Consider the following 15438-nt stretch of genomic DNA (forward strand, 5'->3'; position numbering starts at 1 on the left):
CACCGGAGCCACAGCTCCGCTTTCCCGTCTCTGGGGTGGCCAACTGGAGCTAAGCGTCTCCTGACGGTCCTGCCGGGCGGGGCTGGCTTTGAAAGCGGGGTCCTCAGATCGCAGCCTCCGGCGTCGCTAGGGCGACGGCGTGAACCACCGGCGCCCGGTACCTCAGCCGAACCCGGGTTTCGGCGTCCCCGCCGTCCAGGCGTGTTTCTAACACAATCCTACACGCATGCGAACGCGCGCCGGCCGCGGCTGGGCCCGGTGTGCATGGGCCCCGCGCGCCGCCGCCGGCCCGGGCCTGCGGCTACGCGGGAGGCACACGCGAGGGCAACACCCGGCCGCGCCGCCGCCCCGCCGCCGCCCCGCCGCCGCCCCGCCGCCCCGGCCGCGCCCGCCTCAGCGTCCCCGCCGGCCCGGACCAGGCTCCGCCTCTCGGGACCCGCGCGCCGGGCCCGCGAGGCCTCCCGGCGTGCCTCGCGCCGTCTTCCCGGCAGGCGCCGGGGCTCCCGCTGCCTGCCGGGAGTCGTAGTCTCGGTGGGGGCGACGCGGCCGCCGAGGCGCGTGGCAGGAAGCGGAAGCGGAAGCGGCGCGGTCGCCCCGCCCCCTCCCGCCCCGCCCCGCCGCGCCGCGCCGCGCCGCTCGCCTCCCGGCTAGCACTGACGTGTCTCTCGGAGGAGCCGCCGCGCCGCCGAGCCCGCGTCGCCTCCGTCGCCGGCGAGTGGGAGCGAAGCGGGACGCCCGGGCCGCGCAGCCTCCGCCATGGCGAGTGAGTCCTTTGGGCCGCGGTGCCCCGGCCCCGCCTGTGTTCGGGAGCCCGCGAGTCGGGCGGAGCGCGGCCTGCCCGGCCCCTCCTCGGGGTCCCCGGTCCCCAGGCCCGGCCTGGTCCCCGCCCGGCCCCGACCCTCCTCGGGGTCCCCAGGCCCAGCCGGGCCTCCACCCGGCCCCGACCCTCCTCGGGGTCCCCGGTCCCCAGGCCCGGCCTGGTCCCCGCCCGGCCCCGACCCTCCTCGGGGTCCCCAGGCCCGGCCGGGCCTCCACCCGGCCCCGATCTTCCTCGGGGTCCCCAGGCCCGGCCTGGTCCCCGCCCGGCCCCGATCCTCCTCGGGGTTCCCGGTCCCCAGGCCTGGCCGGGCCTTCACCCGGCCCCGATCCTCCTCGGAGTTCCCGGTCCACAGGTCAGGCCGGTGCCCGCCCGGCCCCGACCCTCCTCGGGGTCCCCTGTCCCCAGGCCCGGCCTGGTCCTCGCCTGGCCCCTGCAGGGCACAGACCGACCAGCCTCCTCAGCCGTATCTGGGCCCCCGGACCCCACTCGTGCCCAGGTCGCGGCTCCCAGGGCAGCGCCGCAGGTTTCGGCGTCTAACTCCCCTTCTTTTGTTTCTCCCATCGAAGTCAAATTTCTGGAAGTCATCAAGCCCTTCTGTGTCATCCTGCCGGAAATTCAGAAACCGGAGAGGAAGGTAAGCTTAATGAAACTCTGGGATCTGGAAGTTTGCTGCACGATTAAAGAGGGCTTCGGCACTCCAGACGGACGAGTCGCGTTTCCTCCGCCTGTGGTGTGTGTGCCCGGTTGTTTTTAATTCCCACCCGGGCATCCCATCCTTTGTTTGGGTCTTCCTGGCTGCCGTGCCTCAGGTTTGTCCTGCCCCAGGAATGGAGGTGAGTGAATCATACTCAGTCAGGATCTGGCCGAGTGATCCTCTCAGCTCCCACAGGAGCTCAAATGGAGGTACTCTAGGTACGGAGAGTGCCAGCCGCAGGAGGGAAAGGCAGACACTTTGTAGGTAGTTGGTCACAGTGTTCAAGTCTGTTGCTACCCACAGCAGGTACTTAGCACTCCGTAGGAAAGCAGTGCTGTGTTGAGTCTACCCATTTCTGGGACTGCACGGCTACAGTCAGAGTGGATGTTGTCAAGGCAAGTAATTCTTTGTTTCTTAAGGTTTCCACCTTAATGAGACTCAGACACAGAATGAATAGTAAAATAAATTTTCTGTGTGTCAGTTATTATGAATGTAGTGTAGTTGACATCCATACAGTTAGCATCAACTTTCAGTTTGTACTTGAAATAGTTTCATATAAACCCTTCAGATACATTCTGCCTGTGGCAGTCAAATTTACAATGCTGTTAATCACGTCAGCGTAGGGAAAATGGAAAACGCCTGGCTTCAGAGCCCCACAAGACTAGGTTCCTTCCCTTGCACTGCTTGTAATAGCTTTGCGTTCTTGGCCTTTGTAACTTAAGTATGCTGGAATAAAGAAGATACAAGTACAAGATACAGCAACAGCTCAGAAAGGAATTCACTCTGGGAGCAGTGAAATTTGGTGATGGTTTTGAAGGAGAAATAGAAGTTAGAGAATGAGAATGAATTCCTGGCAAAAGGAAAACAGTTGGCAAAGGCAAAAAAGCCAAGACCTGAATGACTAGGTCTCATCTGGCTGGGAGCACACAGCAGGTGAGTGGAAGGGCCAGGCAGTTTGGAAATTGCCTTAGTGGATCAGCAGCACCCAGGATACTGAGCCAGGATGGATTCAGAGGCACAGACAGGACTTGGTAAAGAGCTTTTCAAGTTTTGTCATTGAGCTTGGTTGTAACCAGGAAATTGAGTCATTAAAAAATGAAATATTGAAAAATTTGTCTTAGGTGACTCAGTGGTAGAGCGTTTGAGGCCCTGAGTTCAATTTCCAACACCACAAAGGATTTAAAAAAGACCAAACCACGTTAATTTTACTGCAAGCTTGTCTATTTGAGATGGTGTTACCACCCTGGCCACCTTCTCAGGAAGGAGAGGGTTCTTAGAAAAGGGGGGACTCTTTCCCTACAGCACCTAAGTGGTGCTGTGTTTTACTGCGTCCTTCCTGGAGCACATCACGGTTGTGCACAGGGCTGCAGCTTCGGATCCCAGAGCCAGGCACCAGCTTAGGGCTCGTTTGGACTTCTCTCCAACAGCACTCCAACACTAGCCGAGGACGGAGGAGTTCTGCTGCTTGGTGACAGAAGCCGCAGGCAGGAGAGTGTGAACCTTTGTAATGATCCCTGGTAGCCTGTAGAACCATTCTTGTCCTCTGTTTGACTTACACACCTGAGAAGAGGTGATTCTGAGGCTAAGCAGACAGTACTAGCATACAGTGAGCAGGCTACAGCTTTTCCTGCCCTCCCCGAGTACTGTTGAAGGCTTTTACCTTCGATTCATAGAAAATACATTGTGGGTCAGTCCCACATTCCAAATTCTTCGTTGCTCACCGAGTCATCAAGTGAAAACGGACTGCTGTGTGTTTTACAAGTCACTTTCTGTAGCAGCACTCTTTGGTCTTGAGTACAAACTTGATGTTTGTGGTGGGAAGCATGGCTTGGACTCTCCCAGCGAAGGGCTTGGTGACAGCTGCTCCGCCTTGCCGAGAGCCCCTTGCTCATGTCCCAGGCGATGCCGGGTGGTGGAGGGCGAGCTGGGGGCGCCTGTGGGGATGGATCTCTGTGTTCTCTTCACACAGGAAGGGTGCGTGGCACACGGGGCTGAGGTTTTAATAGCTTGGTGCATTGCTTGACCTCTCCGGTGAACTGGGAAAGGGGTTTAACTTGAATCTTTACTTGTGATAAAGAGCTTCTTTCCCTTTCGTAGATTCAGTTCAAGGAGAAAGTGTTATGGACAGCCATCACCCTCTTTATCTTCTTAGTATGCTGTCAGGTGAGTCCCTTGCCTTGTTTTGTTGGGGAGGAGGGGCAGTGTGCCGACCCCTGTCCTCCTCGGGAGATTGGGAGAGGGCGGGGGGGGGGGGACGGGACAGCGTGCCAACCCCTGTCCTCCTCAGGAGATTGTGGGGGGGGGGGGACAGCATGCCGACTCCTGTCCTCCTCGGGAGATTGGGAGAGGGCTGGGGGGCTGGGGGGGGGACAGCATGCCGACTCCTGTCCTCCTCGGGAGATTGGGAGAGGGCGGGGGGGGGGGGGACAGCTTGCCAACTCCTGTCCTCCTCAGGAGATTGGGAGAGGGCTGGGGGGCAGGGGGGGGACAGCGTGCCGACTCCTGTCCTCCTCGGGAGATTGGGAGAGGGCGGGGGGGGGGGGACAGCTTGCCAACTCCTGTCCTCCTCGGGAGATTGGGAGAGGGGGGGGCGGGGACAGCGTGCCAACTCCTGTCCTCCTCACTGCTTTACAGATCCCCCTGTTTGGTATCATGTCTTCAGACTCCGCAGACCCCTTCTACTGGATGAGGGTGATTCTGGCTTCTAACCGAGGTAGGCCCCTTCTGCTCTGTCTTCTCTGCACCCTGGGCTTTAATGACAGGCTTTGGCTTTACGGAAAGGCAGGGGTGCAGGTTGGTGTGCTGTGTGGAATGGCCACACCTCTGCGGTGCTCATCGCATTGGAACAGGGTTTGAATACAATACAAAACTGTAATAACAAGATTAAGTCTGCATCGAGAATACCTTTTAAATACCTGAAATTAGAATGTGTCTACTGATAACATTCTTTACGATATGAATTGATTTCTCAGCTGCATCTTCTTATCTGTAGGTTATGTATGTCAGAAAACACATAACAGTTTGGAAAAACCATTTACCTGTGGGTATGGGAGGATTTTGAATGTGCATGTTGATACTGCATTTGATTAACTTATTTTAAAAGATAGAGTTCACATTAAGTTTCAAATCAGAAGTGTGACTCATTTGAGCCTACGTGTGCACACGCGTGATAGGAAGTAGGAGCTTGTGTGCAACTAGATACACTTGTGCTGACCCTCGTCCTGGACTTTCCAGAGGTGATTTGAATGTGGTCCTTTCTTATTACTGATGAAGAGAAGAACCTGTCTTATCTCGGTAAATCCAGAGCGGATCTGTTTCTGGTGAATTGAAACGCACGGTCTGTTCTCGGTGCCTTGTGACGTCCTAAACAGGAGAGGGCGCTGCCTGGCAGGCTGAATGGAGTGAATTGAGCTGAACTTCCAGGCCTGATGTGCTGGGGAGTTCTGTGAAGTGAATGCTGCTAGCACACATTGGGTTGAGTGGGGATGCGGTTTGTCTTTACGCAGCAGGGCCTGGCTTTCCCGGGCCAGCACTGACGTGGCCTCTCCTCCTGTTTCCTGTCTCCTGTCAGGCACGCTGATGGAGCTGGGCATCTCCCCCATCGTCACTTCTGGCCTCATTATGCAGCTCCTGGCTGGTGCCAAGATAATTGAAGTTGGTGACACCCCAAAAGACCGAGCTCTCTTCAATGGAGCCCAAAAGTGTAAGGAAGATTGTGATTAATAGTCTGAGGTCTCTATTGGAATTCTAACTTGGCTTTAAAGTTTGGGGGCATTACAGCAGTTGTGCTTTGTACTCTTCACGTCCTTGGCCCACCGTCTCTGTGGGGGTCGGCTGGGCAGTGGGCTGGCCAGGAACGCCACTGAGGCTGAGGGGGATTGGGTGTGGGGCTGGGGCGCCCTTCCTCCCGGGAGGAGCTGCTTGGCGGGGCTGCTTTCCCCTTGAAAGGATCTCGCAGGAAAGGGAGGACTGCGGAGAGCTGCTTCCCACTGGTCATGTGGGATGACCACCAGTGCCCGGCACGTGGCAGGGCCGCGGGCCCTCGGGACCGGCCGTTGGGGGACATGGGGCAGGAAACGGAGCTCACTGCGCCCACTCTGCGCACTGCGTCTAGCATGTCTTTTTAGATGAGTAGGTTGAGTAATGGAATACATCTGACCTAACTTTATGGTTTCACACGCAAATCAAGAGTTTAAAGTGTATGTGTGTGTGTTATGTGTGCGTGTTTGTATGCGCACGCTGACTGGTACCGGGCCTTGAAACCGGCCTGGCACTCACTTTGTTGCTCATAGCTGGCACTGTCCCCCCCTTGAGCCGTGCCCAGCCGTCAGGCATCTTGCCAGGTAATTGAAGACTTTCCTGCCCAGCCTGGCTTTGAATCCCTTCTCCAGGCCTCAGGTCCCTGCACAGCCAGGGTCACAGGCGTGAACCACTGGCACCGTCCTGCACTACCATTTCAAGTCCCAGTCAGCTTTTCTGGTGATTTCTCTGCCCTCGCTGTTGACTCTGGGCTATGTGTAGAACAGCACGAGAGGGCCTGCTGCCCAGGCTCTGGGGTCAGCCCTGGCACTGCAAGGAAGGAAAGATTGTACAAAGGACCTAGGAAAGTCAAGTCGGGCCAGGTACAATGGCTGAAGTCTGTAATTCGACTATCAGGAGGTGAAGATTGACAGGGTTGAACCAGTCAAGGCAAATAGTGAGATCCACCTCATTAAAAAAAGAAAGAAAAACCTTGGATGTGGGAGGATTGGGGTTCAAACAGGCCTGAGCCTACACCAGGAGGTCAAACCTAAAAAACAGCAAAGCAAAAAGGCCTGGGAGTGTGGCTCAGGTGAGAGACCACCTGTCCAGCAGGCTCCATCCAGGTCCTGAGTTCACACTCCAGACTCAGAACACAAAGGGCAGGGGGCTGGGAAGCTGGCTCAGTGGTAGAGTGCTTGCCTAGCATCCAGGAAGCTCTGGGTTCGATTCCTTAGCACCACATACACAGAAAAGGCCAGAAGTTAGCATTGTGGCTCAAGTGGTAGAGTGCTAGCCTTGAGCACAAGAAGCCAGGGACAGTGCCCAGGCCCTGAGTTCAAGCCCAGGACTGGCAAAACAAACAGAAAGTTAAATAGGTACTGTATTTTTTGGATACTTGAACAATTTTACATCTGGTGATACACCAAACAGAAAGATTGACATTAAAGCAAGCCCCATGTACTTGAGAGCCCTAGCATGGAGAACCCAGTAGAGTGTACTCGTGCCCTGTGGTGAGCGATGAGACGCAGGGAGCGAAGTCCATAAACACTTAGAGCAAAGGAGCTTGGCGGCAGAGGAGCGCGGGTGAGAACCGAGCTGGTGGTGTTCTGACTTCCCCTTAGAAGATCTCAAACTGACGATGGGATGGCGACCCCAGAGTTCTCAACTTGGGCCTGGGTGGTGTGGCTCCGGCCAGGAGCACCTGGGTTCTGAGGCAGTGCCCCCCCAACCCCCCGCCGCTCCCCAACTCCTGCAAGGACAGTGCGCCTAGGGAGAGGTTGCCTGAAGAGTTGCGTGCTTGTCCTGTGGGGCGTGGCGTGGGGCTCAGCGTCTCCCCTGCGCCCTGCCGCGCCCGCCACTCACTGCCCTCCTGACTCGCAGTGTTCGGCATGATCATCACCATCGGCCAGTCCATCGTGTACGTGATGACCGGGATGTACGGAGACCCTTCTGAGATGGGCGCGGGGATCTGTCTGCTGATCACCATCCAGGCAAGTGCCGCGCAGCCAAGGGCGGCTCGTGCCGTCCTTCTGGGTTCCCCAGAGGGAGGCCGAGGACACGGAGCGCTGTTAGTGAGGCAGGCGAGAGCGGCGCCCCGGGAGCCCTGGCACAGTCCTGGTTTTGTCTTGCAGCTCTTCGTGGCTGGCCTGATTGTCCTCCTCTTGGATGAGCTCCTGCAGAAGGGGTACGGGCTGGGCTCTGGCATCTCGCTCTTCATCGCCACCAACATCTGCGAGACGATCGTCTGGAAGGCCTTCAGCCCCACCACTGTCAACACCGGCCGAGGTGAGGGCTGCTCTTGGCTCGCGCTGCCCGGCTCCCACACGCCAGCCGCCCCGTTCTCCCTCTTGTGCTGCAGACCCCCATTCCAAAGAGGAAGTGGCCTCCCTTGGCCGATTGTCCTCCGATGGCCGCCTGCCTCACCCCAGCTTTTCATTGGGAGCAGCCATGCTGTCTTTACTCACTGTTGCTCTTGGCGAACGGTTGTCTAAACTGGAACCGCTGAGCCCCGACGCCTGGTCCTGCGAGGCCAGCCTTGAGGGACCCTGCGCTTGGGGGTCCACCACCAGGGCCCCAGGGCCCATGGTCCCTGGGAGTGGTCTGCACGCAGCTCCACTGCGAAACCTTGGTGTTCAAGATGAAACAGAAGTTCCAGAAAGCCGGGTGGTAGGTGGCGGCCGTTGGTGATCACAGCACTGCCTGGATTGTGGCAATTGCATGGCAGATACTAGTTTGCTACATTTTATCTGCTAGTGCATGAGAAATCTTACTGCAGGAGATGCTTTTGATTTTAACTCAAATATTTAAATATTACAAGGGAGGCCTAAGACCTATTGTGAAAAGAAAGTGGGCTTGATTCACTTTTTGGCCACTGTGTTATGGAGTCAGAAGTATCCTCCGAGGAACACTCAACACAAGCACACTTGCGTATTTCCTTGGACTTGGGTGCACTGGTGTCTCCAGGGAAGTTTCGGTGGCCACAGGGCACTTGTGGCGGGAGCCTTAGAGAAAGGAGCGACACGGTGAGATGAGATGGTTCTCCGCAGTCGCTTGTGCAAGTCAGAAGAGGGACGGGCTCGGGGCCAGGTTTGCAGGCTGGGCACACGGGAGAGGCTCAGCCACCGAAGGAGTTGAGTTGAGCAAGGTTTCCCAGCCGTGGGTGCCCATCACAAAGAAACGGCAGCAGGGCCCAATGGACGTGAGGTCGGTTGGGTCTAGCTGGCAGAGGCTACATCCCCACAGGAGCAGGGCAGACAGCAGTAAGGACAGATGTGCTGGGCACGGGACGGCAGCTGGGGATGTGAGCGGGAGCTGTCCTTGTCCAGCCAGGCTGCCTTCCTGCCCTGGCTGAGCAGACGAGCCCAGGAAGGGGGCTCCCAGCGGCACAGACAGGACGGGGAGGCAGGCACAGAGCAGAGGACCCTCGGGCGACCGACCAGCGCTGCTCACTGGGCAGTGGGAATACCCGGGAAGTGGGAAGTAGCAGCAACAGCCCCGCATCGCTAACGGGTAGAGCTTGGGCAGGCAGTGAGTTTTAAGAAACAAGCAGGGCTGGGGATATGGCCTAGTGGTAGAGCGCTTGCCTCGTATACTTGAAGCTCTGGGTTTGATTCCCCAGCACCACATATACAGAAAATGGCCAGAAGTGGCGCTGTGGTTCAAGTGGCAGAGTGCTACCCTTGAGCGGGAAGAAGCCAGGGACAGTGCTCAGGCCCTGAGTCCAAGGCCCAGGACTGGCCAAAAAAAAAAAAAAAAAAAAAAGAGTTGTGGGGCTGGGGATATGGCCTAGTGGCAAGAGTGCCTGCCTCATATACATGAGGCCCTGGGTTCAATTCCCCAGCACCACATATACAGAAAATGGCCAGAAGTGGCGCTGTGGCTCAAGTGGCAGAGTGCTAGCCTTGAGCAAAAGGAAGCCAGGGACAGTGCTCAGGCCCTGAGTCCAAGGCCCAGGACTGGGAAAAAAAAAAAAAAAAGAAACAATTAAGTGAGGAGAGCTAGGACCTAACGTGATGCTGTCGGCCAGCTCCTCCTGGTCCTGCAGGACGTGAGGTGGGTATTCTTGGAGGGCCTCACCGGCAGGGAAAGCTCTGGAAGCGGTAAGGGTGGGGATGCTGGCGTGCTCCAGGGTCGGGGTGTGTGCTTGGGAGCGGGTGGACAAGGCGGGGGATGTGGGTGGCGAGCGCAGAGGTCACGGGGGGGGGGGGGGGGTCCCTTCTTTCCCGGGTCGCCCGGCTTCCTCCTGTGCGGTCAGAGCCAGGCTCTGCGCTGGCCCCCATGGGCTGAGCTCTGTGCGGGTGAGGTGCTCGTTGTGAACCCGAGGGGAGGGAGATCTCTCCTCCGTTCCTGGATGGCTGGGCCTTGAGGCGCCGGGCTGCAGCTCTGCCTGTCCTCACCCCAGGCAGCCGCCCCGTCGCCCGCTGCCTCCTCCAGCGCCATCTTGTGGCAGGGCATGCATTCTCATTTGGATCAAGGCCACATGCGGGCAGGAGGGTGCAGCGCAGGGTTCCGGAGCCGCCGGCTGGGCAGCTGCTCTGGGCCACGCAGTGAGGAAAAGGCCCCGCCCTTGCGGCTGAGCTCTGCGCTTGCACGGTTGGGACTCCTCGGTGAGCGATGCTCACAGCTGTACTCCCAGTCCTTGCCAGAAGAAAAAGAAGGGACCCAGAAGCCCTCTTGCCCTGTGGTGTCACGGCAGAGGCCATGCATTTGTACCCACACTGTTCTCTGCCACAGGAATGGAGTTTGAAGGCGCAATCATAGCACTCTTCCACCTGCTGGCCACGCGTACCGACAAAGTCCGCGCCCTGCGGGAGGCCTTCTACCGCCAGAACCTCCCCAACCTCATGAACCTCATCGCCACCATCTTCGTCTTTGCTGTGGTCATCTACTTCCAGGTGCGCAGGGCCCCTTTCAAAACCGTCAGGCCCCCGCCGAGGTGCGCTCCACCTGTTTCCGCCTGGGGAAGAGTCTTTCCTCTGCAGAGTTCCCACATCACGCGCGAGCTAGAGCCCTGACCTGCCCACACGGCTCTGTGACTGGGCTGATGTTCACCGAAAAGGAAGGACGGCAGTTCACCAGGGGTGGTGGCCACCCTGTCATCCCAGCACTCGGGAGGCAGAAGCAGGAGGGTGGGGAGTTCAAGGCCAGCCTGAAGGATGTAAAAGTAGTGTCAGTGATGGAAAGGCAGAATGTGTGTGCTGTCTTCCTCGGTTCGGTGGACGCTTAGTGGCACCTGACTCTGTGGGTCTGGGGGGTGTCTGCCCCTGTGCCCAGGGCTGCCGGCCTGCCCGGCTGGGTGCTGTGCTCAGAGGCCTGCGCTGCTCTCCCCAGGGCTTCCGTGTGGACCTGCCAATCAAGTCAGCGCGCTACCGCGGCCAGTACAACACCTACCCCATCAAGCTCTTCTACACCTCCAATATCCCCATCATCCTGCAGTCTGCCCTGGTGTCCAATCTCTACGTCATCTCCCAGATGCTGTCCGCGCGCTTCAGCGGGAACCTGCTGGTCAGCCTGCTGGGCACCTGGTCGGTGAGTGCCCGATTCCTAATTGCCAAGATCGGCTCACGGCTTCCTTTCTCTACTTTCTTTCTTCCCTCTGTCTGGGCTGGTACTGGGGTTTGAACCCTGCACCTTGTGCTCTAACTGAGCCTTTTCACCCGACCCATGGTCTGTTTCCACTTTTTCTCAGCCTTTTGAGCCTCCAGTGCCCACCTAGCACTAAGTTTTCCGTTCCCCTTGGGTGTTGGGGGCTCCGTGACAGCCAGCACGCTGAAGGCTGTGTCTCCATGCAGGACACGTCCTCCGGGGGCCCGGCGCGCGCCTACCCCGTCGGTGGCCTGTGCTATTACTTGTCTCCCCCGGAGTCGTTCAGCTCCGTGCTGGAGGACCCGGTCCACGCTGTCGTGTACATCGTGTTCATGCTGGGCTCCTGCGCCTTCTTCTCCAAGACCTGGATTGAGGTCTCGGGCTCCTCTGCCAAGGACGTGAGTACAAGCCAGCGTTTCCACTTCCACGCAGGCCCTGCCACGTGGGGGAGGTCGTGGCAGCGGAGTGACGGGGAGCCGTTGGCTCTGAGAACCTGCAGACAGACTGGATGCAGCCCTTGTGGTGCGCGTTCAAGGTCTCCACGCCCCCACGAGCCCCACCCTGACCCCTCTGGGCTGTGTCCTGCAGGTCGCCAAGCAGCTGAAAGAGCAGCAGATGGTGATGAGAGGCCACCGAGAGACCTCCATGGTCCACGAGCTCAACCGGTGAGTGCACGGCGGGACGCCGCCGCAGCCGTCCTTGGGGCAGCAGGGGCAGGCAGAGGCGGGGGCTGCGGCTGCAGCCGTCGCCTCGGGGGACGCGGGCGGCAGGGCAGGTGTGGTGGACATGGCACTGCCCTTGGTGGCGCCGCGTACCTTGTCCTCCGTTGTCACTGGAAAGCTGCCAGTGCACAGACCGTCGCGCAGGGCCGCGTGTCTCGCAGCCGCCCCCGGCCAGGCGGCAGAGCGGGGCGTCCTGGCAGGCAAGCCAGATCCTATTTCCAGATGATTCCCACAGCGCCCCCTTTGATTCATCCACTGTTGGGCAGACACCCTTGTGTGCATCTCTAGTGTCCCTGTGTGGGCTCAGGGCACCCCGAGTCCCGGTGGCTGGTTCAGTCAGGCACGGGCAGCTCGGCGTTCGTCTGCACCCTGGGGAGCGTGTGAAGTTGGGGGAGGTGCGGGCCTCGTGACAGGGGCCCCCTGCAGCCGGGGCGGGGCTAAGCAGGTGCTGCCCGCTGCTCCCCAGGTACATCCCCACGGCGGCAGCCTTCGGGGGGCTGTGCATCGGGGCCCTCTCGGTGCTGGCCGACTTCCTGGGAGCCATCGGGTCTGGAACCGGGATCTTGCTCGCCGTGACCATCATCTACCAGTACTTTGAGATCTTCGTCAAGGAGCAGAGCGAGGTGGGCAGCATGGGAGCCCTTCTGTTCTGAGCCTCCGCTTCCGTGGACCTGGGAAGCGCGCCACGCAGCACCGGCCGGGGCACATGGACTTGGTTTAATGATGTTTTTAAATTTCTTATCCTTTCATTCCACTGCGTAAAGTGCTAGACCTTTTCCAGTTTGAAATCTTCCTTTTTTTCCTGGCATTGGCAAAAACCTGTAGAAGGGAGGTGACTGCAGAGGCTGGTGGCAGCGATTGTCCAGTTCCCTGCCGGTCTTCTCTGGGCCACCCCCCCCTCCCCCAGCCCCTGCCCCGATCGGAAGCACAAACGGAAGTCCGCACCTCCTCCAGGCCCCGGCCTGTGTGCTGGGAGCAGGTCCTGTGTCTTGGGCACCTGTCTGGGGCCGTCACCAGCGCGCCATGTCAGTGTTTTCCCTTTGAAGAGTAGGTTTCTGTAGGGCCAGCCGCTCCTGAAGGGGCCGGCGTCCAGAGGTCAGCGTCTGCCTTCCTGGGGGGGCACAGGCTCTGCTCCGCACCATCTCCGTGGCTCAGCAGCCGTGCCCTCTGGCTTTACCCCGTGATCGATGCTCTTCTGTCCACATTCTGCCGTCATCGCTGGACTTGCCTCTGGGGCCGCACACTTCCCCATGACCTTGGGTGGGGGTAGAACTGCTTCTCCCGCCTTCAGCTGGATTTTTAGTTTCTTACTGTACTTAGGACCAAACGCAGCCGTCTCTGCCCTCCGCAGTCACCAGGAACAGCTGCAGGCTCAGGGTGGTGGTAAAACCAGGTCAGGGGCTTGGGTCACAGGTAGGTCTGAGATCGGTTCTGTTTGGGATGAGGAATGATGTGGGTGCTGGAGACCAAGAGACCTTTCTCCCCAGGACAGGTGCTGCTGGCTGGGGGCCCAGGTGTCCTCACAGCACAGCACGGGCACACGGGGAGCCAGCACGCCACAGGGGGGCACAGAGCCCCCCCTCCCAACAGGCAGGGTCCTGGCCCTGCAGCCCAGGGCTCAGGCCATATCACACGCGGCCTTGTCCAGACCCAGTCCTGTGCACCTGGGCTGGTGCCCTCCCAGCCCACAGGGCTCTCCCACTGTCCACAGTGGGGGGGGGGGGGGCGGCCCCGGCACTCCTGGGGCCCCAGGCAGACTGGCAGCCCTGTCTCCTGCCAGGCGTGGCCTAGGTCTTGCCCTGCGTGAGGGGAGGGGGCTGACCCGGCTTCCAGGGACCGTCACTGTGGACGCCAAAATGGCACTTTGAGATACAGTGAATAAGAGACAAATAAAGCCAATTTTTTTCAGCTGCTTGGCCTCATTCTTTCCAAGACTCCCAAAAGGCTGCTGGGGCCCCATGTGGCCGGCCGGACGACGGCAGGCCAGAGGGCTCCCCTCCCCTCGGTCGCTGGGCCCAGCCTAGTGCAAAAGGGAATCCTGATGGAGGGGGCGAGGATTAAAGAAAAAGAAAGACACAAGACAAGAAAAAAGACAAAAATGAGGTCTGCAGCTGAAGACCGTCTCAAGACTCAGCCATGTTTACTCTTAACTTCCCGTTTATATGCAGTTTAGGAACCAGGAATAGCATAGGGTTGCTAAAGTTCAAGAGCACCGAAAGGCTCAGACGGCACAGTAAAGACCGGATGAGGTCATTCACATAGGAATGGACTCCGCCCGCATAGTAAAGCAATTCTGGGTCGGGGCTGACTTAGTAAGCAAATGTCCTCGCACTAGCATATCCTGTGACAACACAGCAGAGGTCAGGAGGAGCTGCGCTGCCTAGGCTGCTGGAAGGGCTCGGGCACCCGGGCCAGGCGGCGCCGGAGTCCGGGTGTCCGCCCGTGCTTGGCCCGGGCGAGCTGCCTCCCACCGCCTGGCCCGCGGGTCCCTCAGCAGGCCTGCCGGACCCCGCGTCGTTCTCTCTCGGGTGGGGTCGGCATGGCCGGGGAGGCCGCACCTGCCCTAGGAGCCGGGCGAGGGGGGGCCTCGCGGCCCGGGGCCGGGGGGAGGGCGCCCCCCTCCCCGAGGCTAGGCTGGCGCCCCGCCGTGGCCCCGGCGCTCACCCGGCCCCGCCGCGCTGACGGGAATCCGGGGAGCCGGGCGTGCGGGGAGGCCCTGGGAGCCCCGGCCCCGGCCCGCGTCCTCCCCGCCGGCCCCGGCCGCGGCCCCATTAATCACGCGGCGCTGACGGCGCGGCCGGCGGCTGACGAGCGGCGAGAGCGGCGATCGCGCGGCGGCGCCCATCTTATCGCGGCCGCCCAGCCGCCGTCCGCGCATTGATCGCGGGGCCGGGCCGGGGGTCAGCGCGGCCGGCGGCCTGACAGCCGCATCCATCCGCCGCGCCGCGCCGCCATTAATCACCGCCTGCCCGAGAGACGCCGCGCGACAGCCGCCTCGGGTCGGGCGGGGCCGGGCGAGTGGACGCGGCCCTGGGGGCGCCGGAGCCCAGAGCCAGCTCCGGCCGCCCGGAGCCTGGAGGGACCAGGACGGGGGCGGGGCGGGGCCAGGGGTGAGGGAGGGGCCGCGGGGGGAGCAGGGCGGGGCCAGGGGGCTGAGGGAGGGGCCGCGGGGCGGGGCCAGGGAGCTGAGGGTGGGGCCGCGGGGGGAGCAGGGCGGGGCCAGGGGTGAGGGAGGGGCCGCGGGGCGGGGGGCGGGGCCGGCTCAAGGCCACCGGAAGCGCCCATGGGAGAGCTGGGAGCTGCACGTGGGCCCGGTGCCCGGAGGAGTCGGGGCATCCCGCTGTCACCGCCCCGGGGCCGCCCTCAAGCAGTCAGGGGCCTCCAGGAGCCACCACAGGCCCAAGGTGGGGTATGGCCAACTTCCTGTGACCAGCCCCCACCCTGCCTTACTTTAATATTGCAACCATTTTTCAATCTGGAGCTGAAATAGTGCAAAAAATGGGACTGCTGTAATTGTTGTTAGATTGTGTGTCAGCCTGATAAGATGTAACAAATATTTTCTTCCCCACCAGGGTCTGTTTCCCTCTTGGTAATGGATGGAGAAACTTCCCATAGTCTGCAAGGGATTGGTCGTAAAAACTTCGCTTGAAAGATTAATGTAATAATCACAGGCCCTGCCGGGGAAAAATAGGGAGAAAATTAAAATAACAAACCTTCCCGCTTCCAGAGCCACCACCCCTGCCAGCGGGCAATCTCCCTGGGGGCTGAGCTCGCACCCTTCCTGGTTCCTCCAGGGGTCCCGAGGGTCAGGTACTGCCCAGTCCACAGCAGGGACCCACTGCGGCCTCTCTCCCACTCTGCATGCGGTGAGCAGC

General features: G+C 60.1%; 1 protein-coding gene across 1 annotated transcript; it reads left to right on the top strand.

Annotated features, from left to right (window-relative positions):
* Positions 1–609: 609 nt before the first annotated feature.
* On the top strand, positions 610–12407 carry Sec61a1 (SEC61 translocon subunit alpha 1). Its single transcript, XM_048356360.1, has 12 exons — positions 610–763; positions 1387–1454; positions 3612–3677; positions 4149–4227; positions 5086–5217; positions 7137–7246; positions 7388–7541; positions 9990–10150; positions 10587–10784; positions 11048–11239; positions 11430–11506; positions 12030–12407. The coding sequence occupies exons 1-12, from the start codon at positions 757–759 to the stop codon at positions 12214–12216; spliced, it is 1431 nt and encodes a 476-aa protein (XP_048212317.1). The 5' UTR covers positions 610–756; the 3' UTR covers positions 12217–12407.
* The last annotated feature ends 3031 nt before the right edge of the window (positions 12408–15438 follow it).

This window comes from Perognathus longimembris, chromosome 10 (assembly GCF_023159225.1).
Source record: "Perognathus longimembris pacificus isolate PPM17 chromosome 10, ASM2315922v1, whole genome shotgun sequence".
In the NCBI taxonomy this organism is placed as follows: domain Eukaryota; kingdom Metazoa; phylum Chordata; class Mammalia; order Rodentia; family Heteromyidae; genus Perognathus; species Perognathus longimembris.